General features: G+C 39.5%; 1 protein-coding gene across 2 annotated transcripts in view; it reads right to left on the bottom strand.

Moving 5' to 3' along the window:
* NUDT4 (nudix hydrolase 4) overlaps positions 1-8,018 on the bottom strand; it is a 29,683-nt gene extending 21,665 nt beyond the window's left edge. Inside the window, exon 1 of one of the 2 annotated variants that reach the window (XM_033010205.2) lies at positions 7,563-8,018. In XM_033010205.2, coding sequence (XP_032866096.2) covers positions 7,563-7,661 — 99 coding nt within the window. In that variant the 5' untranslated portion in view covers positions 7,662-8,018. The remainder of the gene's footprint in view (positions 1-7,562) is intronic. The other variant, XM_033010206.2, reaches the window with a different exon arrangement.
* Between the last annotated feature and the right edge of the window lie 19,857 nt (positions 8,019-27,875).

Raw genomic sequence — 27,875 nt, forward strand, 5'->3', positions numbered from 1 at the left:
ATGATTTTTCCTTTGAGATCTCTGATTTTAAAGCTATATGGCAATAGGGAGGAAAACATCAGCCTTTTTCAGAAAAAGTTTTAACTTGCAATAAAATGATGTTATTCTATAAATATTATTTCACATTAAATTCACATATTTGGCTAACATGTTCTTGTAGTGATGCAGAATTTGAGTACCTTCCTCTGGCTATTTAATGTACTTAGTTTTGTTCTTTGGCTAAAGTGTTCCTATCAGGAACAGACAGCACTATATTACTATAGTACATCAGTCAGAATACATTTCCTCAAGTCAACAAGCACTCAAATCACCTGTAACATTAGATCTCCCCCTAAGCTTTAGTTTACTTCAGAGAATCAGATGTGACATGTCTCATGGTGCAACAAAAGGTGCGGATCTTGCACCCAGCCATATGGCAAAAGGAGATTCCTGGATGCACAACACCCTGCAAACAAGAACCTCCCGACAAGTGTCTATTAAAAGAAGTTTTACTTCTCACACTGGGTCAGTTCCCCAATTCACTTTCAGTACATCCATCTTCCCTTATGCTCGTCAACACAGACCAAGGGAGAAAATACATAAGGTAGTAGGAAAAGAACTAAAACTCACATTGCTGTCCATTTCTTTTCAACTTGAAAACACAGCCTAATCTTGAGCAGAACTGGGCTTTACTGGTTACTCAGCAACATAACCTGTTTGACTAAAGGATCAGCTTCCAAGCACTTGTCAGAAACAAGAGCTCCAAGTCTTCTGAGAACCATTCAGCTACAGGTAAAGGCATGGCAAGGTTACTTCTTGACAAGTAACAACTACCTTTTAGCCTTTTTTTTGGCTTTGAGATACTTGGAAAAAACAAACATACATCTTTGAAGACAGAATGTGTTTTGAAATATTTACATTTACAGGACTGGTTCCACTGAAGTGCTTAAGCACAAAGTCAGAAAGCCACCTAATTAAAATAAGCTTTTTGAGTGTTCTACAAATAAGACTGGGGAAAAAACTACACATAAACCTGTGGTCTGTGAACTTGCATATCTACAAAAGATGTTTAAGAAAATATGGCTACAAATACGCACACATTTATGCATATATCTCTTTAGGATTTGTATACATTCCTGAAGAAGTCTGCCACTTATTTCATAGAAACTGGTAACTGGACAGTTTTGAGCACCACTGAGTAAACTGGGGCAATCTGAATAGAAACTTAGCCACCAGTTTAAACCCTCAAAGTAATTAAGCTACAAGCTATATATATATATATAGTGCAATTAAGCAATAAAGGATATTTTCTCAAGTATCTAAACGCAAATATTACTAGTTCAAAAAGACAGCATCTTCTAAATAAGGCAAAACAAAAAACACATTTTGCTGCAGGGCACCTTAGTCTGATGTTATACAGATACAGTCATATTTCCTTCCCCTCTCTGCCCATTTTCAGCAACTATCCACCCCATTAAATACATTTATATGGCATAGACAAGTAATATCATAGGTACTGAAAAAAAGCAATTGAGGTTTTGCAATAAAAACAGCTCATGGTTGACCAATTTCAGTATCTGAAGATCATGGGTGAAGACCGAACCTCCCTGCTGGGGTGGACAGCTGAGTTCCTACAGCTTCGCCGAATTCACAGGCTTCCACTGCTGGCAAACAGTTGCAGTTTGTCAAAAAAGATTCCAACAGGAAAGCAAGGTGCATATGCAACTCCTGCAGAAAGCTGTTTTTCTGTGGAAGTAGGAGTAACAAGGCACTTGTGTTTTATAAGTTGGTTACCTGATATAAATCCTACCTCAGCAACCTAACATTCAATTATTTTTCTTAACATTAACACAGGTTTAAGCCACTGCAGAACCCCATATGAGCCTGCAGGGATATACTATAAGCAGATGTTGCCTCTGTAGACACAACATAAAGAGCCATTTTGGAAGCTGTTTACAGGTCTTGATTTTTTTGAGCTACACCCCTTCTTGTACTACACAGATGACATCCAAATATCAAGAAAATGCTGAGGAAAAACAAAGGCAATCATCCTATGTCAGTTATTCCTCCTATACATTAGCAGGGCACCAAAGTGAGACAGAACAAGTAAAAAACACAGTGTGCCTTAAGTGCATATTGAAATGTGTATTCTATGGTATTTTAAAAATATGCATATATTCTGTATTAGGCAACCATAGAGCAAGTTAGGTAACCTGTATCAGTCCATACATTGTTTTGGAGAGCACGCCAGCCTTAAATATGGTGCTATGGTCATACTCCAAGTTCTATTTTAAAGCACACATTATCTGTATGTTTACACCTGAGAGGTTACACTGAAGAATAGAGAAACCAAATGACAAATTGAGTCAAGTACAGATCTTTCATCACTGTGCAAGCTGACTTACAATAATTTCTAGAACACCCCATTTTTCCATGGTAGCCAGGTGACACTTCTGGGCCCTGGATTTACAGATCAGGTTACATAACAGGTCTTTCTGGTTTTCAGGTGATTTAGACCAATGCAAATAAAAATAACATTTTACTTGTTTATTATCCTTTAATAAAACCATTGCTAATATGAAACAACAGCTGTACCAAACTGATGAACACTACTATTTTTAAAAATAATAATACAGTGACCACCAGAACAAGGTAAATTAAACAAGGGTTTCTGAAATCTTGACATTCTACAGCCCAAGAAATAAAGTTCTCCAAATCAGACTAAAAAGGAGATACAATACTAGCAGCCTATAGTCTGTAAATCAAAATTAAGAGGCAGTAATTGTCATGCAAGTGTATGCCCTGCTACAAGAAAAAAAAAAAAAAATCTACATTTCCCATAAGCGTGTGACAATACTTGTTCTCACTACTGTCTCAATAGTTACAGAAAACCCTTCCCATCTATTTCCATCTCTTGTACAAGGCTGAACAGCAGAAACGGCAAAATTAAAAACTGAAAAGCTTGAAGACCTTGTTTGCATATGAAACTATTTTTTAGATCTGCCACTAGAAACTGCTGGCTGAACACTGAAGTAGGGCTTTCAATACTATATTCAATTACATAAGGCAGTGTTACAGATGCCAAAATAATTAGAACGCACTCAAGTTTTAAATTCAAGGTATTAAAAAAATAACTGCTCATTTATTTGTATAATACATAGTTGATGGAATAAAAATGAAATTAGCTTTTAAAATTCTTTTAGTTATCCAAATGACTAGAAAAAAAAAATGTTTATTACTACTTGCTCTTGCTGCTCTAAAGGCCTGCTTCATTCTCTGCTTTGGGAGGCAAGAATTTCCTTGCCTACCCTCTGCCCAGACCCCAAGACAGTGGCATTGTATGGAAAACCAGTGCTTGCAGAATACCAAATGCATTAGCAATTCCAAACTGTGGAAGCAGTTGGTCCCCATAGTACTGAGAGAAGTTCTCCTGCAGGCTTATCCTAAAGCTGCCACTCATATTTCCTAGTTGCTCAAGACTTGCATTTCCTCATCTACAAATCCCCACAGCCCATCCCAGTCTACTGAATACCATCAGCCTTTTGCATACACCTAACAGCTTCTTGCTTGTTCAAAGCAAAGTCTGTAGCCCCCCACGCATTTCATGCCCACATAGGCTTGTTTCATTTTTCATAGGATCCCTCCTGCTTCATTTCCAGCATTTTTTTTTGTTCAAAGGGCAGACAGTGCCTGCAATTACTGATTCATTTCCTTTAAGAATGACAGAAAGAACCAGTACTTAAGTGCATATCTAGCCATCTTGCTGTCTCTTCAGCACAAATGACAACACTGAGACACCAAAACAGGCAACACTTTAATGACAGTAGTCTAAGAGGTCTTCTCCTAAAACACTCAAAAAATTTCCAAAACTACTGGCCACATTACTTGGCTATTTGGGCTCACTCCAGAATATTTTTTTTTTTTTTAAATCATACAGTATCACAGCATGAAGGCTACAAAATCTAAACCAAAATGGGCTATATAGCACTAAATTGGCATATGTGGAGTCACAGGAAGGGAGGATTTTTGCAGTGGTGCATCTAGACAACCATCAGTCATCTCACAAAATACCTGCTTTCAGCTGCAATATCAGCTCTCAAGACAAAGCAGAAGCTTTTGACAGGTTGCAAGACTGCAGGCAAGCCCAGTTTCCAGCCCATAACACCCAAGAGAACAACTCAACAATTTTAAGTCTGGCAGCAAAGGCTTAGTAAATCTCACTGGATAGGGTGCTATAGCTGGAGAATAGGAGTTCGGAGGCTGTATTTCAAACTGTTTGAAGGGATCATAAGACTGAATTTTACACCAGTGGTCTTCTAAAGCTCAGCCATGTTTTGAATTAAGAAATAAAGTGAACAGAAAATGAATGGAAATGCAGCATGGTTTTGCCAAAACCACCTGTTGTTAGCACAGTCTTTTTCAACTGACTTGTTGCTTCACTGCCCATAAAACTCAGCTCTAACATGGGCTTCAACAAGGCTACAAAGGTAGCACAAGAAGTGCAATACCGATAAGAAACAGACCAGGTAGCCATTAACAAGCAGATTTTGCTAGATGATGATTAACAACAGAGAGAAACATTCTACTGGCTGGTCCAATTTTCATTGGTGATGAGTACAACAAGTCCTTACTGAAATTTTAAAGTCTACAAACTGAGAGGCAGTGTCCACAAGTCATGATGTCAACGGGGTATCTCATGCTGAAATTGCAGAAGGATCACATTTGGTTAAGAAAAACATATTGTGAATCTAATGTGCAGGACACTAAGAATTTTTGGTACCAGTTGAGAATTCATGAGGTGGGAACAAGTTAGAGGATTAGATACCACCACTAATCACAAGATGATTACATGCTAGCTTAATAATCATGATAAAGATGGGTCCTATCACAATGCTTTTTTTCTGGTATAGCTCAGGAAGTATTAGTAACCTTTTACACAACACAGATTCCATCTAAAGCAACCACAACTTGCCCACATTCAAAAAAATATGGCTGTCAAACTGAAGGAGATGAGAGCTACCATGATGATCAGAAAAATAAAAAACTGGTGTTAGGAGATGAGCCTCTAAGACTTCAAGTCCATTCAGAAAGTGCTAAGAAAGGAATGACTGCTGTCTACAGATATGTCAGAAAGCTAAGTGCAAGAAAGGAGGAAAAAAGATAAAGCACAGGCACAACTGGGCTTGGACTGGCCTTTCAGAAAATCAGAATGGAAACAGGAAGACAAGGTAATTCTAAGATTTGTATCAGATAATTGGTGCAGATACTCAATCCTCCAGATAGAAACTAACCAGCTGAAAAGTAGAACATGATCTATTGAGGGCATCTTGCACACAGTATCTCCAGTAAAACCCCAAAAAGTTGAGATTTTGATTTCTTGCTTTAAGACTCCTAAAAATAAATTTACTGCTGAAGACTGTTTTCAGCTGTCTGTTCTATTGTCCCTCCTCCAATGCCAAGCAACTCTATGTTTATGGGGTAGTAACCCTGTAGGTTATGAAAACTATTTCCATGCCCCCTCTCAAGAGCTTCTACAGGAGTCTGCTGTTCCCCCTCTTCTCCCTTCAGTCACCCAGGTACTGCCTTTGTGCTCCTTCACAGCAGAAGCTGCCTTGGACTAAAAGACCCCTGGAGATGTAGATCAACTGAAAACCAATGGCACAATCTCTACAGAATTAGAAAGGAAACAGGGAAGACATTTACATTGAATCTGAAGTAAACCTACACAGAAACTTAAGACAACAGCGTTCAAGAACAACAGAAACAAGCCTCATCCGGCCAATATAAGGAATCCGGCAGGTGATACAAGTTAATCACAAACAGTAGTCAGGCAAGCTTCTACAGCATAGGTTCTGTATTAATATAGATGGAGCTGGCACTTAGAAAACAAAGCGAGTTGGAGAAGCTGCCATTGCTTTTCTGGAAATAACTTACTAGAAAGTGATCTGAACTGTTTCCAACATGCTTAATCTATGTCCCAAGTCTGACTTGGTGTTATGCCATTCATCTCACCCTCAAGTATGTCTACTTGCACAATGCCAAAGCCCAGTCTCACGCCAGCCATACAGGTGCACCATCCGCAATACCACAAAGCCCTTCAGTGCAACAAGTGTCAGCATCCACTCCTCTTACACAGCCCAGCAAAGCTGCGCTACCATCCTTAGCCTCAGAGGGTGTTCTTACACAGAAATGATTTTGTGAGCAGCCTGTGGTCTCATTTGGATGCAAGAGAATATAAGTCGCGGCAGGAAGCAAAGAATGAATGAAAATTACTGACAAAGGTGACCCCAACCATGAATTTTCAACTACAGTTGGTGCAAGAAAGCTGTAACAGTGGCTCAGGTGTTTGAACTCCAAACAAGTCTAAGCTGGAGTAGCATCCAAAAATAAATCCCAAAGTCACATAAATGGGGAAGCACACTGGAGTATCAGACATGCTGCTGAAACCAAAGAAAAGCTAAACCAAACCAAACAAAAAAAAGGCAGCAAGAATTAGTAAGATTTCCTTCTGGGCACCTTTCTCCTTTATAATATTAGGAAAAGCTGATCAGTGTGGCCCCAATGCTGTATTTATACCACATAGGGAATGGTATACATCAGAAGACCATATAAATTTTTTCCTAAACCCAAGGGCCCGTATTTTGAGATCAGGCCTCTCCCTGCTGTGTTATATTGCTTAGTAGATGCTTAAGCAAGAAGTTTGACATGTTGGCAGCCTGGATAGGACACTAGCTTCTTCCAGTATATAGATAAAAGCCCCAAGCCCTAACCTTTGTAGTTATTTTATAGCTATTAAGGAAAATGAAAATGAAAATCAGGAGAGGGTATGCTTCCAGTCCGAGACAGTCTATAAATGCATTGTGCAATGAAACCATCAGCAAAGTTCCCAGATAACGGCCAGTGCAATTGACCTTGGCTAGGAATATAGGACAACTTTGTTGCCACCTCCCGATTCTGCTGCAACATAAAACCCCGGCTGAGCGTTACCCTCTTAAAACCAAAACCGCAACACGCCACCCCAGCGCCCCCCCCCCCCCCCCGAGCTCCTTGACAAAATAGTTTTAAGTACCATTTCACTCCCTTGGTGGGAAAAAACAGGTTTTTCAAATTACAAGATTTTTTTTTTTTAATCCCACCCAACTATGGCGGGGGGGGGGGGGTTCGTCTTAAGGGCAGCCCCGGCCCTGCCCTCAATGCGCCATTACACATTAACCCATTTTCTGCGCGTTTCAGGCACACAAAGGATAACCCCGGTGGCCGGTTCCGCCCCCCCTCCCCCCCAAAAAAGAGGCGCCGCCCGGGGCCGCGCACAAAGGAGGGTGCCGCGCACGTGGGCCCGCACCCCGCACCGCCCCAAAATGGTGGGCGAGAAGCGCGCCGCGCCACGGAACCGACGCGCCCCCCCCCCCAACCCCCGGTGGTGCGGTGAGGGGGGAACCTGGGAACGACTCGGGCCCGCGGCCCGGCCAAACAAAGGGACGCGGCACTGGCGGGCCCAGCGGGTGACGGCGCAGCGGGAGCCCCGCCCGGACCGGGCCCGGGCCCGTCCCCGCCCCACGTGCGCGGCGGCTCGGCGGGCTCACCTCGTCCTCCCGCTCGCTGCGGAAGCAGAGGCACGCCGCCCGCTTCTTGTAGCCCTCCCGGTCGTACGTCCGCGTCTGGTTCGGCTTAAATTTCATCATAGAGGCGGTGACGCGCCGGCTGCTCCCGGCCGTCGCTGCCGCCGCCACGGCTCCGCTCTCTCCGAGCGCCGCCGCGCCCCCGGGGACGCCGCCGCGGGCTCTCCCCCCCCCCCCCCGGCTCGGGAGTGGGGCAGGAGGAAGGCCAGTCCCGGCTGCCGAGCTCCTGTCACAGCACCACCGCTCCGCCGCCGCCCCAGGAGCCGCGCCGCGCCATGGAGGCTTCTCTCCCGCCGCGCCGCCCCGGCCCGGCCCGGCCCTGAGCCGCCACCGCCCCGCGCACCGCGGCGGCCGCCCCTGCGCCCACTATTTAACTGTAACGCACATTCCTGCGCCCGCGCGCGCCGCGCCGCACCGCGCAGGCGCGGGGAGGGGAGGCGGGAGGCGGGCCGCGGCGGCGGGCGGGGCCGGGTAGCGCGCGGGCGGGGAAGGCAGAAGGGCGGTCGCGGCGCGTGGCGCGGCGCGGCGGTGCTTAGTCACCAGTGGGGTGGCCCCTGCCCGGGGCAGGTAGCGGAGGGGGCTGTGGGGTGAGGCGGGGCTCTGCCCTGACAGAAACCAACCCTCCCCTCGCTGGATCCCACTGACCGCGGTTGCCCCGCCGTCAGCGGTGAGGGCGGGCCGCGCCGGGCGGCCCCGCGGGTTTGTCCCACCCGGTGTCCCCCGTGGGGCGGCTCCTCCGGCCTTTGCCCGCAGCGGGGACGCGGTGTCGGCCGGCAGCCGCCGTGGCGGGGAGCCCGGCCTGGGGGTGCGGGGCTGGCGGGACGGGGGGTGCGGGTGGCCCCAGTGCCCCAGCAAGAGCGGTGCTTTGCCGATGTACGTTAAACCGGTTTAGAAATAACTTATTTTTTGTCAAAGATACCGGCGTGTGTAAGCTGGGAAAGCAGGCAGCCGGTGCTATTTTTTTGTTTAATTTGTAGAATAACGTTATTTGGGAGCTGAAAGTGGACAGAAGGCCTCTGCAGTGCTGCCAGCGGGCCAGAAAAAGGTCTGCTGCCCACATACCTTTGTTATCACTTGATAGCATGAAAGCCCTGGTGTTTTCGTTGTCATAAAAAAAGAAGAAAGAAAAAATCCTGCAAAACCCAACCCCAAATCAAAGTAAGGAAATGCTACTCTTTGTTGCCCCTGGATTGCTGTTGATTGCAAGTAGCCGTCAAAGCAGCTTCTTGTGCGTGAAATGTGGCTTTGTCACGTTGGCAGGCGGAAGGTGGTGTGCACTTACATACTTGTAGAAGCCACCTGCCCAAACTGTTTCATAAACTTTTTCCTTCATCTTACTGATGTTCTGCAGGCTCCTCTGTGCTTTTAGAGTGGACCAGTGTGTTTTAAACTTATATCCTAGTTGTTTCTTCTTGTTCCAGAACGCCTGGTTTTTTTTTGTTTTTGTTTTTTTTTTTTTTTTTTTTTGTTGTTTTTTTTTCTCCCGATTTTGTTGATTTGTGACAAGCCAGACTTTTTATATGCTTTTTGTGGCATGGATTGAGAAGTTTGGTTTGTCATCACTGGTTACTCTGGGTCTTAGTGAAATTTGGACCTTCTGTTCTTCAGAACATGAACGAAGTGCAATGAGTCAGCTTGAAATCATCAATGAGTGAGCTTGAGAACTGTGGAAGCTGAAGGAAGGAAAGCACAATTGTATTGAGTTATATTATTTTGGTAATCAACTGTAAAGTCAAGCATCCAAAGATTAAGCAACTCCAAATTTAATTTGCTTTTACACATTGATTACTTGTATAAACATATTTTTCTTAAGAAGACCCCTGACACTTTTTCCACTTAGCAAATGAACTGGCAGGTTAGATTTCTTTTTCTTCACTCAGTGCAGATCAAGGTCTCATTACCTGCTACCAGTCCAGCATCAGGCTACATTCGATTTTAGTAGTTATTTCATGGATCCTCAGTCAGAATAAATTATTTTTTTTTTGTGAGGGAAGGACCAATACCCAATTAGTACCTGAAATTTTTAGTTCACAGTTTAAAGGGTTGAGATCTGAAACCTTTGAGAATGCTGAGGAATGAAAACATGTTTTTGATTCTTGTATTCATAAACTTGTCCATGATATAGAAAAGGAAGTATGGTATGGTGTAATGAAACTCAAAGGCTACAAATTAAGATTGCACAGTCATTGCATCAACATTGCTTAGATTTTACGTGTTTGACTGTGCTACCTTTGCCATATTCCTGTGTAGTTTTAAAGATACATCTTTACAAACAGCACAGATGGGCATTTGTGAAATGCATATAGCAAGAAAAATCTTTGCCGTTAGTCTGGTTTTTGTAATTGATTGTTATGGTAGAACTTATTTTGCCTTGGATTGTTCCTCGGTCTTCAGTATGGCTCTTTCTGAATTATCTTTTTTGTTTGTTTGGGAGGCTTCACCTCTCATGCAATTGGAGGAAGTTCAAAAGTAGGATTTATACTTAACGAGAGCAGTGTCCAAAGATCAGATGAGCTTAGGCCAGCTTTTCTACTTTTGTACAACTCACCCCTTCCACCCCCAAAAAACAAACAATACATTTGACTGTCAAATCAGAACACAACACACAAATCCTATCTCCGTTGTGAAACTCAATGGTTTCTTTGTCACGTATCACAGAGGTATGAGCTGGAAGAAAGAGCTCTGTGAGATGGGCCGGTCAGTAGGCTGGCTATAGTTATGTTTTCTACTCCATATATTCTCAAACAACTCCAATGATTTGTAAATTCATTGGGGCTCTCTTTGTTTTTGTGAAAGTTCCAAATTCTGCCTATATGTAATTAGGCTTTTATTTTACAAAATTGAAGAAACTCAACTCTGTGAATATGGAAAAATATTAAAAAATAATGACAGATGAATCCTAAAAAGTGGTAGGACATTTTGGTTTTTGGATCTTGAGGGATTTTGTTTTGAGAGGTGCTGCTGCTCCTCCCCTCCCACCCCAAAGTTGAGATTCATTGTGCTGGGAATTAATCTTAAATGCCTGAAATTATATATATATATATATTTTTTTTTATTTGTTTGTTTGTTTGTTTGTTTGTTTGTAGGTGTGATTTTTAAATGGCCCTTGGTTTTTATCAAGGGGTTGAGTCTTCAAGGTGCTTGTACTTTTTTTAAGTATTCAGTCATCTAGTAAGTCTAAGTTATTTGGTCTGTCTATACAGAGAAGTCAGCAACAACTGCATGTGAAATAATCAAATCATCAGTAAATAATTAACATTTACAATGCCATCACATATTCATATTTGCAGTAGTTCTGTAATGATGAGTTGCTTTGTATTTTGTTAATGAAGTGTGTGAATACTGGGTATCAAATCATGATTTCATGGGATATATTACTGAAAGGAACTGCTACAGTGTGGTACCAGAGGTCTATTTTATTCAGAGGTGGGAGGGGTTTTTTGTTTGGTTGTTTTTTGTTGTGTTTTTTTTTTTTTGTGTGTGGGTTTTTTTTTTTGGTGTTGTTTTGTTTTGTTTTGTTTTGTTTTTTGTGAAGATAGTATCTGGATTTTGCACTATAGCTATAGTAATTGTGAAGTAACTGCTGATACCTGGAGCACAAGTGTGAACCAGAGCTGAGTGTACAATGCAGGATGCAAAGCTGCTTTAAAGGAAGTTCTAAAACATCTACATTCACACACAAATAACATTCCACCTAGCTGTAGTTATACTTTGAATGAAATGAAGTCTGCTTAAATGCAAGGGAACAATTTTATTTTCCTTGAGAAGAAAGAAGCAGGTTTAAAAATTTACAGAGTAATTAGATTTTCCAGTTCCCTTGACCTACATTTATTGCTGAGATTAGAAACTGCAGTGTTCAATAACTATGTTCTGGCAAGTTTTATGTAACTTTCTTTTCCACTCTTAGTTTATTATGTTTATAAAAATGAAATATTTGCTTTGGAGGTACTTTCAGTCCCCTACTTAACATTTGCTCTGAAGAGAAATAGATTTTTTTTCTTACCTCTGCAAATAGCACATCAAATTAATTACTTTACTTTAGGGAAACCAGTGTCTTTGCTTATCATAATTCTAGATGATAATTTCTGCTGTCGTGGTTGTAACATTTCTTTGGTATTCAACAGTTAAACTAGCACAAAAATCCAAAAGTTGAGGAGTGAACAGAGTACTGAGAATGCATCCCTCTAGAACTGCATTGTGTGGGCTTTTGGAACAGTAAATCCTCATTCAGCTGCACTGTAGTCCAGTGAAAGGCTGCCTGCAGCTCTAGGCCCACTCATTGTTTCAGCAGAATTTACAGTAACTGTAGCATTGAGGTTGGTGGGGTTAACCTGACAACCAGACTGGTTAGCACCTTTCCTAAACCTAGAAAAAAATCTTAAACATATTTGAATGTAAGAAGGTTTGGTATATGGAAAGATGAATAAGTATTCATCAGGTTAGTTCTTATTTAAGGTGATTTACTCCCCTAGGATACAATACGAGGGGGCAGTGATTCTTCTGAGATTTTATACTACCATGTGGTTAGCTATAAGAAAGCAAATGAGAACAATGCCAAGCTAACTTCCCTGCAAACTCAAAACGTCATCTTTCTAATGATTTAGCAGTTATGAAAATGCCAACGTTAGTCTTGAAATAATTTTAAGTGCCAAAAAATACGCAAAAATCTTGCCAGATCATACACACATTCTCTTCTGACAAACACTGAAAAGGGAGAACATTAAAAAATGGAACACTTATTTATTTCTAAATCATGCTTCTTCATAAAGCAGTTTTTATATACTAAATCCTACATTGTCTTTTCCCTTACTTCTAGATCTTCATCTGAATCTGTTGTAAAATGAATTTTAAAGACAATACACTTTCATGCTTACTATGACAAGGGTTGCATTCCCCATCCACAGGGCTCCCTTATTTTCAGGTGAATCTAAAACACCGATATAGCTGCTGACAAATACCTTTTCCTTTGGTTTGTTATCACTGAACAGCTTGTATGAAGTGTATGTGGCAAAGCTTCCCACTGTCCTACTCTGTTAAGTGTTGCTGCTAGTGTCTGTAATAAATCTATGTTCTCTTTTTCATGCCCCTAACGAGTCTGCCTTTTGCCTGTGACCATAATGGGTGATTTGCCCCTCCCGGTCCTCTCTTGAATCCTAAGCCTGGTTTATTTGTCCCTTCTTATTGCTGGGAGGGACGGGAGGCGTGAGCGGCTGTGTGGTGCTCAGTTGCCCTCTGAGCTTAAACCACGACAGTCCGCAATTACACTAATACTGCCTGCCAATCCAGCTTTATGATCTTGCCTTTTATGAAGAAGTATAGTTAACATGCTTTGATGCCTGGTAAGAGTGGCCTTCCCAGTAAAGATAGGGCTTTGCATTAAATGCTTACAAATGGGGGTTAATAATAGTCACCAGTGAAGGAAAAGGGGGGAAGATCAACTAAATACAGCCATGTTTATTTTAATGTATACATTTGAGTGTGTTTATTTTTATATATAAAGAGGACTGTATGCTTTTGTGTGCTTTTATGGGTTCAGTGAATTATGATTGGTTTGAATTTGCTTAAAATTGAACTTCTTTTAGAAAATAGAAAAAATAGTATTTTACAGAACTGTTTAGCATATTTTATTTGGCTTCTACAGTAAAGCCAGACTGATGATACTCAACTTCCGTAAAAGTACCTGAAGAAGATTGTTTTTTAACTGAAGCAAAATTCTTTTAGCTTTATTATAGAGACAACCTAAACCCCCAAGGATTTGGCCAGACTTTATGAAATAAGTAAGTATGAATTAAGATCACTGTCGTGTATTTCAGATTCTCTGTGAGATTATGTAATCTTAAACTTGGGTTTAAGGTCATTAGCCTGTAGGGCTTTGTTAGTAGGATGTCTTATTGTTTAGTTTTATGATCATAAATATTCTTCCCATGAACAATGCATTTCACAATTGGGCCCTTAGTATTTTCTCCTCCTTAGTTATGAATTCATTGCCATAATACTCTTGTTATTCAGGTTTTAATCTTGGTAGTAGACTATTTTTGACGTAAATGGATGTAGTTTGGAGAGACTATATGAGGCTTTTTTGGTGATTACAGTGAAATCCTGCTTTAGCTGAAAACATTTAAAATTATAAGTGTGGTTCCATGAAGATTGTAGTAGTACAAGTAGACTTTTCATTGGTCCTCATTCAGTCTCCTGAATGAAATAGCGTAAAATATGTCCCGGTTTTGAGGAGTTGGGCTTCTTGGGAAAATAGGACTTCACTGACTCAAAGCTGAGAAAATACCTTAATTGTTTTGGAATTCTACCTGTGGTTAAGTTATCACTCCCATAGCAGCAGCAGCAGCAAGCCTGTACAAAATACCAACTGCTCCAAAGTCCTAGTTTAAGGTACATAGGAATTGGGTCTGTGGACTGGGTTGCCAAGAGATGGGCACATGTTCTCTTTGGCTAAATCTACTGTGGAGTGTTTTTTTCCAGCAATGGGTTGAGGGGGAGAGTTGGTAGTGGGATTACCTCAAAACCATGAGGTTCTTTCTGGCAGAGCCTATCTCTTAGAAGCCAGGTTAATAACAAAATGGTAGTTGCATTGTGGTATTAATAGATGCAACAAAAATGGAAGGATAGACTGACATTTAAGCAGTCTTCTTTCCTAATCTAATGGAAGTCTGCTTGGTTAGACTTGGCACTCAATTCCCACAGAATAGGTCATTTGTTTATTTTGGTATGTTTGTGTAGCCAGGTTACCGACTGCTTGGGTCCGTCTGTTTCTGATACAACACTACATAAATCTAGTAGAAGAGCTTGTCTGATAATGCACATCTTTTTTGACTGTGTAGAAAAACATAGTAATTTGTGGCAGAAAAACATTGGAGGCTTGGTCAAGCTATGCTTTATGAGAAATTGTGCTAAATAGTGGAAGCTGTTTTGTCTAGCAGAGAGCTCAAGAAATACTTGAGGTAATTACTAAAAGTAATGCCGTGTGAGAAGTAAACAATGATTGAATTTGAATTTTACTCTTATGTTTGGTTGAATTTCAAAGGTAAATCTTGGTAGCAGAGCACAGTGCTTTCTTAAATATCTGAACGATATTTTGAATCCTGTTATGTTGCAGGCTTCAACCAATTTACTGGAAAAAGTGATTACTGCAAAGGTGTGGTGGCAGAGAAAGCAATAAAAACCACTGAATGGTCCTCTCCAATATTTTCATCTGAAGGCTTAATTCCAAAATGCTGGCTTTTGATCCTGATGTGTTTAGTCAGGCCTAACCTTTCTTATATGAAGCAACCAGTGAAAAAGATGGGATCTATGGGTCAATATGGGTGGAGTAGACTCGTAATGGGTACCCCACCAATTTTTTAATCATAGTTAGTCATTATCATCTTTATGACCCATTACAAGAATGTAAGATTGATTATGGGCTACTTGAAAACTCCTAGACATGCAAGCTGATAGTTGCTCTGTTTTTAAAGAGGGTATATGATGACTGAATGTGTTACCAGCTTTGGAGCCAAGTTACAGTGGGGCCTGGTATTATCACTTTTATTTCAGTGCTTTTGTTTCAGACTGTGGTTTAGCTACTGTTACAAATTATATGCATCAGGGCTGTTTGCAATTTAACAGTTGAACCTCCTAGAGGGCCAGCAGAAGGTAGCATTTAAGCTGTGTATAAGGGCTCTGCCAGGGTCAAAGGCACAGATGTGCGCCTGCTTTGTTTTTGCACACAGCAAATTGTGCAAGGACAGTTTGTGGGCAATCAGAAGATTTGCATGTAAACTTACATGTTGATAGCAGTAGGAAATCACTATGGTGGCACTGGATTTTAGCCTAGTCATTTCCATATGCTTGGGGTTCTGTTGCTCAGTTTCTGAGTGGGTGGAGTATGTTTTCTGTGTATGGTTACAATAAAATGGCATTGAAATGGGGCTGGAATCAAACAAAAATGTTATTAGAGCTATCTAGGACTCCTTCAAGTTCTTTTTTTCCCTAGAAAACATAGTTTTACCAAGGAATTGTATTTATTATGACAAACTGTCTCTGGAAAACTTTCCAGGTCCTGTGGGTCAGAATTTGTACTTGAAAAAGATCATTAGAATGGACAGATCATTGAAGTACTGCAACCCAGTAAGCTCCAAATTAGCAACTTTCAGGAAGGGAACTTCTAGTTATTTCTCTGACCAGTGCTATAAGTGAGTGTTTTTCTCTATGGCACAATCCATATTTATTATTCGATATTTAAATTTAAATTATTTGAATTGCATGTTATGTTAAGTATCTATTCAAACTTATCTGTTTATCTTTTTGTAAAGACTTGGGTTTTTCCCCTCATACAACTAACATGAGAGGATTCCAGTACATGTATGCAGGTAGTCTTGAAAATGCATTCACTGGTGATATAGTTTTTCTTAATAGTCATTTCAAACATCTCTCCCAGATTTTAGGAAGATAAATTAAAGAATGCAGTTGTACAGAATAAAACCAAGTCTTCCTTCTGTAATTCCTCCCAAAGTCAGTAAATCGGGTGTTAGTTACTAAATTGTCATAACTGCTGTTCATTCCCAATAGAAGCAGCATAAATAGTTATGGACTCATGCCCTGAGAGACAACTAATGTGGGCAATTTCAGATCAAAGCCTGGGGGTGTTCGATTCTGAAATACAACTTCTTATTGAGATGTGTGTTAATAGCTTCACATCTCTCAGTGTAATGAAGCTCTGGTTTTACTATTCTCTTGATGACAACTGTTAAAATATTGATGGGAGTGGTGTTTAGTGTAAGCATGCTGTAAATTAATACCTTTTGCATTGTTACTGCTTGTAAAGTTGAACCACAGTAAAAGTTATTCTGTGCAAATTCGCTATTTCCTGAATTTGGGAACAAATCCAGCACTTTTGGATTCCTCCACAGAAAAAAATGTGCTGTTCTGCGGTGATTAAGACTCTCTGTGGAAGAAGTGGAAAGTCTCATTATCACTTTGGTATTTTTCTGGTCTGTCTGTTGCTAGTATTGATAGCCTAACTATGTCTCTTCAGTTTGGGCTTATGTCATTGTATTGTAATTGTCTCTTCAGTCATTTGAAGGCTGCTTTTTTTTTTTTTTTTTTTTTTTTCTTTTGCTATATTACTTCATTTGTTGTTTATTAAATCAAATAATTAATGTACAAATTCCAAACTTCCACCATGCTTGTGCATTATAACTTTACCTCACTGACCAAATTAGATACAACTGTTCATGTAATTTTAGTTGACTTATATTATGACATTGCAGCTCTATATTTATCACAAGATTTTCTAAAATACTGTCTTCAACTTTATCGCAAGGCTTCCTTATTTGTGTGAACATGCATCTGAATTTTCAGGAATGGTACTGAGTTGATCTCATTCTCAACATATCAAATGGGAGTGTAGAGAGATTACAAAGTTTCAACATTGTTATGCGTATCATCAGTACTAAAATTTGGTTTTAGAAGCTTCATTTTCCATTTTATATGGATTTTAATATTGCTCTTACTGGGATAAATGGGTAACATTTCCAACTAAACTAAAATTGATTCTTCTGAATGAGTTAAAAATATTAAGCTAACAAAGCACAGGTCCTCACTGAGGTGCTAAGAATGAGAGAACTGCAGCTGGTAAAGAAAAGACTCAGCTGAGGGCCAGAATCAAAGCAAAGAGTGCAATGAAGGCAATGGCTGCTGAGGTAGACAGTTAACCCTCCAAAAGCTAAAATGAGGCAAAACAGCTGGGTAGAAGAGAGTTTGCTGTCAGAGAACAGAGCAGACCTGTAGCAAGGTCTGCAAGCAAGGACTTGCTCCTTTCGCGCAAGGACCAACTCCTGCGGAGTTGGGCATTGGTTGTGGCCTGATTCCTGTTGAAATTCAGAACTTTATTTCTTGAAAGGAAGGAAAAAATGCTGCTTCATGCAGGACATAAATATATAAAAAGTTTGGGACTGGGAGAAAACATAGGGAATATACATTGAATCACCTTACTTTTAAAAAATTCTGTGTTTCTCATTTTCCCTTCTGCTTTTCCTTTTTTCCCTTCATGACTGCTTCTTTCTATAGTAATCAGGTTATCCTGGCAGTAAGGAAGTTATATGAGGCACAACCATTGCTAATAGAAGGATATTTATCTCTCTTTCACTGTGTCGAAGGGCTGGTCTGTTCAAAGATTACTTTAACTTCTATTATAGTTGATAGTACTTCAATAGGCAACAGTAACAAAACAAACAAACCCCCCAGGAATCTGCTAATTGATTTATATTCTTAATGTTTCGTTTGCATTTTATTTACTTTTCATTTATTTTAATGCTTCATTGCTCATCCTCCAGTTTCAGACAGCTTCTCTGAATAGCCTGAATGAGTATTCATCCTTATGGTATACGTTGCATATGCATCTGAACACTTCCTGTAAAAATGCCTATCTTAGAAAAGATGTACAGAGTTTTTTTCCTTCACACAGGTTGTAAGTCTTCAAAAATATTCAGCAACTCTCTTGAAATATGATATTATATCTCAGTTATTCCGCTGCAGAAAAGCATACAGAATGGTACAGTGACATCTATGAAAGCCACATCAATCCTACGCAAATAACTACAGCCCGTCCCTAAGGTGGGTGATCAGTGTTAATGCTGTCCATTCCCCTTTAGGAAGTCTTTCTAGACAAATGTTTTCAGTGGATGGTGTAAAGGTGTTGCAGAGCTTGGGAGGGAAAACTGGAGGTTGAATTCTAGATGGATAAAGGCAGAAGTGGACTGATGGTTATTTTCTTTCTTATGTGACTCATTTTGATGAGCCGTATATCTTAGTATACGTCTGTTGCCTTAATCCTTCTTACTAAAAATTTGAGCCAGGCTAATTATTGATTGTGCAGTCCAGAGATGGGAAGTAAGATCTATTTTCTGCCTTCCTCTCTTATTGTATGGATTGATGAACTTTATAATTCGATGACCATGCTGTACGTTTCCTTTACTGATGTTGGATGGAATATTTATTTGATAGTATTGTGCTAATACGTGCAGTTATATTTTCTGTATGCATTTTAAGGTAATAGAAGACTTCTAAGTACAAAATTAAGTGTATGTAGATAGAAATGTCGTGAAAGCATAATTTGTGTTTTGTTGCACCTATAAGTGTTCAATATTTGGTAATACTTTTCTCCTCCCTACCTTCTGCTACAAAATAAGTCAGTCTTATTCCTGTATTTTTCATTGTCATCATTGAAAACCTGGAGTATTAGCCCCATGATGCTTTTCTTCCATTTTTATACTGTTTTATATCACCCAAATTGTTTCTATACTTGTATTTTGGAAGGAATTTTACTTAGTAAATGTGGTTATCTTATAAAAATTCAAGTAAAATTAAGTTTTCCATTCTCAACATTCTTGCATCTGTCTTCAGTAACATGCCTTGCTACGTGCATGTGGATGAAGAAACCTGGAATAACTTAAATGAAGTCTGAGAATTCAATGTAAAAAAATACTTTCTGTAATTAAAAATGAAATTCTCGTGTGGGCAAGCAGTTCTAGAACTTGTCACTTTAGGGCTTCTTATAACCTCCTTTGAAGGATTTTTTTTTTTACAAGTGCTCATGGAAGCAACAGGATCACTGACTTATCTGGTAGCATTATTTCTATGACTTCAATGGTAATCTCGTGCAGAAATGAGCTACAAAATGACTTAAGTAGATCATGTAGACTCACAGTATCCATGATACTGGTTTTACTTGTAATGAGTATTTTCAAACAGTAACCCAGGCCAGACTGGCCTGTGTAAACCCTAAACAATTATTTTGCAATGGTAAAGTACAATCAAATTGCCTGCTGCTTTGCAAAAGAGGATTGAAATAGATGCAAGTTAACTGTATTCCCAACTCCCTCCCCCCCCTTCCCACCCCCCTGCCTCGCTCCTCAGCTGTTTTCTAGAACGAAATGGTTGAGAACAGGTAGGCAGTGAGTTCTAGGCTGATCTGAAAGTAAGGTGAAGTGGAACTGTAGAAACTATTTCTGAATACTAAAGTAACAAGAGTGAGCATCAAGAAAAAGAATGAAACAGGAAGGAAAGGCGGGTGTGATGAAAGGGAGAGGTGGGTATGAATAGCAAGCAAAAAAAAGAGAACAAAGATGCTTGTATGGTGCATACTAGCTGCAGATAGTAAAAATGGTATTTCTTTTGTCCAGCTGAAATAAGATTTTGGTCTGCATCAGTGAAAGCATGTTTGCTGCTCCTGCCAGCTACCATTTTGGAAACCTTGTTGCATATGGTTTTTCTGATATTTCCTCCTTAACAAAGAGCCAGCATTTGGTTTCCAGAGATGACTAAACAGAACACCTCTGAAAATGTGCTTAACTTTATTTTTTTAAATGCTTTTGGGTTTCTGTTACATAGAAGCAATCAGTAGAGTTGCAGTAAGAAATTCTACATCTTTTCAGAAGGGAAACAAGTTCATTTCACACATTGTACACAAACAGGCTTAAAATCCCACTGTCTTCAGGAGGAAGACAAAGCATCCAATTACCTAGATGACACTTCTGTCATCTGGTAGATTAAACAACATTAATTCACATTATTCACTGGTGAAAAAGGAATATTTGCTTACCTGCAAGCTGGACGTCTCAGTTTATGTGTCTAATGATACCTGTACTTTGGTACAACATTTTTAATAGATGCAGAAAATAAAGCAGGTATTTTTCTGTATTGTTTTATCAGACAATTGTTGCTAACTGTTCTGTGCTTACAGTATACCAAGTTGTAAGCCAATGGCACGGCCTGTAGACACAGGCATTTCTGTGTTCAGGAATTTTAATACTAAAAGCATCACTTTCAAGGCACAACACTACAGTTTACAATAACCTCCCACAGATCAAACCATGTTATTCAAGTGCAGCTCCTAGAGTATCACTCTTTATATTTTTTTTCCATAATTAGTTCACAGGGTGGAAACCTCTTCTGGGATGGGGGAGTTTTGGTTTCACTTGTATCTTTTAGTCATCAGTTACAGGCTATTTTAGATACAGACTCAAAAATGCTAAAGTATAGTTTAAATCCTAATAGTCCTGCCTTGGAGTAGAGGAATGGATTAGATGACATTTTAAGTTCTACTTTTTCAAGTCCTTGTTGTAGAATTTTTTTTTTTTTTTTTGACTCCTTGCCCTTAGGAGCAGGGTAGTCCAACCAGTACCTATGTCTCATTTATACAAAAGGAGATAAATTGTCAGTCAACTGTCACTGCTGAAGATCTGTGATGACTCTGTGGCATGCAAAAATAAGTGGTGTCTGTGGTGGTATGTTCATAAACCATTTAAGACTTTAAGCATTAAAAGTAATATAAGTACTGGTTATTATTTTGCACATTTCCCTCTGTTTCCATAACAAGAAGAATTTCTACTCTGAATCAGGGTTTCTCAGTACAAAACCTGTTTTTGGAATGTATTTCTGCTAATATGCTGGAGAACAAGACTCAGCATGTGCTAGCATTCTCAATTTTCTTTGACATTCATGATTTCTAGCACAGTTGCTTTTCTTCTCCTTTTTAATGAATATCAGATCTTTGTAATGCCAGCAAGGATGTCCCATTGCCAGACGAAAAAAAAAAAAAAAGTCCTAGGAGGCAATAAATGGAATCAATTTTTTTTTTTTTTTTTAACTCTTTTTACTTGTAAAGTAACTTGAGTAGCATGCAGGGTTTCAGAACAAGATGTGGTATGTATTTATTTTGGTAATAGCTGCCATATGCTATTCTTCTTTTTTTTTCAGTCATCTCCTCTCATGAGCGGGATTGAACACTAGCAGAATATAACTCTAAAGAGAGTCACCTTAAACACATTCCACTGTGTTGTTATAAACTGAAGCAATCAAACTGCTTGACGGCCAAGGTAACTATACCCAAATACATTTTGAGTATGAACTAGCTGTTAAACATAACACAGATGCACAGCCTTAAAGCTCATTTTCAAAGATTTCTGAAAGAAAGAGAAGGAGAATAGAGATTTCCTTAATATTGGACTATGCTGTCAGAGTTTCTGAAAGAGTTATGATAATACAGTGGTAATCAGCCAGTGCTGTCACTTATTATTAAAAGCCATACATAATGATATACCTCTTGATATATCTTTTTGTGTTGATTATGTAGTTTTGTCCTTGCAATATGAACATGAATCATGCCTGAGACACACATGTATTTTTCCCTCTTTCTCCTGAAAAGGTATTGAGGCAGAAACAGTGAAATACAAAAGCTTCTCACTGCTGCTGGAGGGCAAAGGCAGTAAAGCTGAGACTGACAAATGCATTTAGGAGCCTGATTCCCATTGAAATTAATAGGAATTGGGTGCTTAAGGGCACTTGCAAATGTGGGTCTGACTTCTGGCTAGGCTGCATAACAACATTATTGGGAGGAACTATGGATGGGATGGGATCAACCAGCACGTTTTGGGTTCTACTTCCATCCTCATGTTGGTCCTACCCATTGTTTGAACATTGCTAGTCAGCCCTCAGACCACCATCAGCGATGAGTTTGCCGACAGCTTGTTCTTTGTGACAAGTTGAGCTTTCCATTGACAGTAGCCCACAGCAAAGACTCCTTAGTTTCTGTGTGTCATCTTTTCTTATTTTGAGTCTTACATCATCCACAGATGTCTCAGTGCGTGATGTATGTTGTTTCTCACTTTTTAACTTGAAAAGATAGTCCTTTCTGCAACCACTAGCATGAATTTTGCATTTGTGCTTAAGAAAGGGAAAGATTCCATACTTTGGAAAACTGCTTGTTTCTTGGGTTGTTTTGTTTGTTTTATCTTTGTGTGCAATTAAATTAAATGTCCCCTTCTCCCATATTGAAAGAAAAAAAAAAAGAGAGAGAGAGAAGGTTTTAATCCTGAATTTTTGTGGTAGCATGTTTTGTAGTGGTAGTTGTTGCAAAGGTGAGATGACAGGCAGTGAGTCTGGGTCTTTCTCTCTGATATTTGTGTCCTATCTTCTGGATGTCTACTGTTCACATGCTCTGAAATTAAATGTAAAACATGCTCGGTGTTTATATCTACTGTCACTACATTGTACAAACATAGCCATCAATGTCTTCTGAGCTGCAGTCAGCCTTGAAGAGTTTCTTGCGGTGCTGCCCACACAAGAGGTTCTGCAGATGGAAGTTGTAGCAGAAGCTCTGAGCCTTTGCCTTCAATCTTGATGTGGAAACTGAACATAGAATTTGCTTATTGACAGAAAAAAACCCCAAACCATTGAGAACAGCCTGGATATATTTAAAACAAATTTGTATTATAATGGATGTGGATGTGTGGAAGGTGATATGGAGGCAGTAACTCTTCCAACAGTGCCATTCTACATAGGGTGTATTGTCAAGGTTAGGTGATAGGAAGATGGCTGTGCTATTTTGTAGCTTCTTGCCTCTCCATCTGCAACATGGCCTCTTGATTATTGCTTGTAAAAGCATCAGAGCTGAAACTGAGTAGAGGATGAAAATCCCAGAAATTCTAAGATATTTTCAAGTTTTAGCATTTTGTTAGCCTTGGTTCTCTACTGGATGACTGGATCACCAAAGTACTTTTTTTTTTTTTTTTTTTTTTTTGAAAACAATTTCTCAGTGAGGCTGCATGTGTGTATATTATGTTATAGTTTACCTTAAATATATACCTGCACTGCAAAGTAAAATTACACATAGCTATGATGCAATATATTGCTTTCAGAAAAAGGTCAAAAGGGAAAATTTATCTTGGCAGACTAATAGAAGTTTCTTATGGCTTAACTGCTTCCCACCAAATTTCAGTATAATTTGAGGTCATAAGGGCATTAAGTTAGATAATCACAATGTGGTATTGTGAATGTCTAGCATCTGTTCCTTTTGAAATAGCAGTCTTCAGGGTGTCTTGGAAGTTTGGCATAGTTTACACTAAGATAGATGTAATTCCTGGGATGCTTCTCTGCTTTTTCATGTAATTTACTCCTTTGCAGTGTTCTTCCAACTGTGATCCATAGTTTCTAATAAAACCTACCCTACTCAAAAAAATTTGGTGTCTCAAATAGTTGAGAAGACAAATGGCCGTTTTTGGTGTTTATGTGAGTTCAGAGCACTAATGACAACTACCTGTGACTGTATCTACATGATAGTTAACATGTAGTTGTGACAGCAACATGTATAGATACTGCTTTACAAATACCGACCTAGCTAGCCTAGGCAACAGCACTGAAGTTACAAAAGCACTGAATCTGGTTTCAGCTGTACAAATGTGGACAGTATCCTGATGGTATGTGGTAACTGAAGCCTCTGTGGTGCTACTTGACTTATAGCTAATGAGTTTTGGCCTAAGTCAGCTTCAGTCCTACTTCTGACTGCAACTTCTAAGTTGTTTGAAACTCATTCTGAAGAAGGAGGAGATACTAATACTAATGAAAAGGAGTAATTTGAAGCAACAAAACAGTCAAGATGAAAGAGGTGATGTTGTATCTTATGACTACTTGCTTGATCTTACAACTGCTTTCTTGGCAGGGAAGCATTAACATTGCAGCATCAGCAGCCAGACCATGTCTGGCTTTTGGTCTCAGTTTGATGAAGAAGCTGTGTTTCTATGCAGTTGGTATAGGCCATCCAATTATTTTCTTTGTCTTTTTCACCTCCAGACTAAACTAGTTTCAGCATGCTTTGTGTCAGCTATTATTACTGTCATTGCACTTGCTATTGTCATTAATGCCACATAAATCAGGTTCCAGGAGCTCATGAGATTTAGAAAAAATCCACACACACCTGACTTCTCTTTGCTTCTCAAGTTTTGTCTTAATGGAGGTTCACATTTTTAAACTTTTCTTTAGAAGCATGAAATCCATTATAAATCCCTTTTTAAAAGACCAATGCCCTCATGGCTTCCAGGAACAATGTAAGAACCTGGGTTTGCATCCACTTAGCTGAGTAGTCTCTTACTTCCCCCCCGAGTATGCCAGCCTCTAGACAGCCTCATAAAAGGTGAGGGATGTCACCTTCTGCTTTTGTAGTGCTGCTAAGTGAAAGTGTGTGTTATACTCAGTGTTTTAATGTTGTCTTGGTGTGGCACTTGTACTACAAGCCTGTTTATTGGGTTGATCAGCAGACAAAGCGCAGGCCTGATAGCTTGTGAGCAGAAGGCATAAGACGAGCCCTTGAAATGGTCTGCTAAATGAAGATCTTGGCATGCAGAGTAGTAGAACGTCTGGCACTTTGCTAACTTCACTGGTGAGTTAAAGCACCAGTGATTTTCAGGTGCCAGAGCTTTGAAAGCAGATTTATATTTATAAATACAAATGTTACTCAGAGCTGAGCCAGTTGGTATGAGGTAACAAGTTACTGTGCCTCAATAGGTCTGTATGCTCTGCACTTAATATGTGGCAGGCACAAGTAATTTGAGTGAGCATACGCCATAGTGAAGGGAGCTGAGCTGCTGTGTGTTACATTGCATTTTTTTTGTTGACTTGCACAGCCAGTTACTCTAGGTCAGCTGAGGTGTGATACTTTAGCTTCCAGCAGTTCCCTTGAAACTTTCAGCCTTCAGACACCTAAAAATCTTTGTGGATGTGGTACTAATGATGTAGGAGCAACTTATTTGAAAGTTATTTCATCTACTAGTTGATCAGAGAAGACACTTAAGCCTACATTTGTATGAGAGGGGAGCAGCTGGCAGGTCATTTTTCCACACTGCTTTGGAACTTGCACTTCCCCCAATACCAAAATAGTTCTGGGACATGGTGCAGTGGCCCACTTGTTTTTCTTAGCAGTAAGGGGTTGGGAGGATTCTGGTGGAAGATTGTAAATATATCTTTTCAGCTGTTGGGCTATGTTTATTATCAAGTAAAAAGGAGCTACTGCTTTAATATATCTTTATAACTGACACGCTAAAAATATAATCTCAAGCAAAGGGTAAGCATCCCTTTCTTTAGAATGACTGTATTCATATGGAGTACCAATGAAAAATCATACATGAGAAAGGAGGCAAATCCATTTTGCTGAGAACTAGCAGAATGTGTAACAGTGTATATATATTGAGATACTGAGGATAAGATTTGCTAATGAATCGAGAGTAAGTTCCCAGTGAGCTGGTATTTACTCTGTAATTTTAGCTGCAGTAAATCTACCTAATATTGGATTGCCATTTGCTTCTTTCCAATGAACATACATAATCACTCTAAGTAGCAAAATATTTGAGGGTGGAACTGTGGTTACAAAAGACAGAAAACGGGAATTATTTTTTCAGCTTATTTTAGTTCTGTAGACTTTATTACTTTCAAACAAAATATATCACCTCCCACAACTCTTCATATTGTATATTTGCTCAATAAATGGAAGATAGGAGGAATGATAGTGATAGGGGTTTGAAAGTAGGCTTTCACATATTAATGGCTGTAATGGCATGAAAAATGTCAGGAAACAAAGTCTTATTGAAAAAAATGTAACGGCAAATAGGAATAAAGAGCACAAAACTGCCAGTGTTTTGCTCAGTATAAGAGAGTAATTTCCCCCACTTCATTTTATAACTCTCTTATCTCACTCTCCTTCAAAATTTTAGGGAGGGTGAGCAGAAAAATGTAGTGTTACAAGGTTGTCCTAACTCTATGTAGAAGATGATGAGGTTGTATCTCATGAACAAATATATCCCAACCTTCAAGATGCCATGGGATCATATTTCATTTACGTCATAAGTTATAAGTGATCTCTGCATTAGCTTTTCCCCTCCTTCTGTCATCTTCTACCTTCCAAAGTTCTTCTAAATAGATTACATCTCGTTAGAGTTGTATTTGCTTTGTTAATGGCTATTTTTGGCTTATCAGATGGCCTGCTCTACTGCTGAAGTTCTGTTTCAGTGTCTTGTCTAATTTAGAAAGTTACTTAGAATGGACACTTCAAAGCCCTGAAGTCTCATTTTCATAAGTGACTGATGAGCCTATGTCACTTCCTGATACTTTTGAAAATTTTAACCCAGACTTTTTTTTTTTTTTGTATTTACCGAGAACTCAGTGCAAACAGAGAACAAATTTGAAAAATTTTCTCATGGGCATGATTTAAAATGCAGGTTTACTGTTTGTTTAAAGAAAGCCAAACTCACATACTCTCTGCTGAGTAGCTTGGATATGCTGGATTAACTTGAATCAGATACTCTCATGGCTAAGATCTTTCTACTTCTTAGGATATCTTACAGAGGCTGCTGAAGATTTCCTGAGAAAAACAGTCTGCAGCATCAGAGATTGCACACGGGTGGAAATACAGCCATAATAAAAAGACTTCAATTGATTTTTGCCTGGAAGCAAGATCTTAATGAAATGGCTGCAACCAGCATGACATAGCCCTATGATTGTGATGAGGATGCAGAAAGGTGCCTCACATCTGTTACCCACAGTAGTATGGACTGTAAGCACAGTGCAGGTAAGCACCCGAGTCTTCTTTAGTATTAATTTCTCCCATTTAGTTTGGCAGGTGTAATCAAATTATCTGTTACCTACAAAGAATGAGGCAAATGTTTACAATAGAACTGAGAGGAAGGCATTAATATATATTTTTTTTTGAAGAATAGTGTACCATTCTGCTCTTCAATGTTCATGAAGGATGAATTGAAACTGGAACAGGTACAGGGAAATGCTATGAGGGTGATCACAGGAATGGACCGCATATTATAATAGCCTATAAAAGCTTTGTTTTCATGCGCTAAATAAGCCCACATCTCTCTAAATATATGTGAGGGGAAAATATATTTAGGCTGAAAAACAATGCAGGGATAAGAATGTGTGGGTGTGAACTAGGCTAAAATATATTAGAGTAACCATCTAACATTCAAGTAGGAGGTGTGAGAATGGGAGCCTTAAGTTAATTTAGGACTGATTCCTTTAAGAAAGCAACACTTTAACAGTGAGAAGATGACAACCTGGAGATCGAGGTGATTCTTTTCCATCCTATTCCCATGTAGCTTTTACAAGGAGAAATGGTAACAAAAATGTTAACAGTATCTCTGTTTTAGAATTCACAGAATTGTTGAGGTTAGAAGGAACTTCTAGGGATTGTCTAGTCCAACCCTTGCTCAATCAGGGTCAGCTACAGCAGGTTGCTTAGGGCCATGTCCAGCTGTGTTTTGAATATGTCAAAGGATAGAGACTTCACAACCTCTCTTGGCAATCTAGTCCATGGTTTGATCACACTCACAGAGTAAAAAAATGGTTTTGTGTTCAGATGGAATTTCATGTGTTTTAGTTTGTGCCCATTGCTTCTTATGCTGTCACTGACCACTACTGAGAGTCTGGCTCCCTCTTCTTTGTGGC

The sequence above is a fragment of the Tyto alba genome, unplaced genomic scaffold, assembly GCF_018691265.1.
Source record: "Tyto alba isolate M040663 unplaced genomic scaffold, T.alba_DEE_v4.0 Super-Scaffold_2, whole genome shotgun sequence".
Taxonomy (NCBI): Eukaryota; Metazoa; Chordata; class Aves; order Strigiformes; family Tytonidae; genus Tyto; species Tyto alba.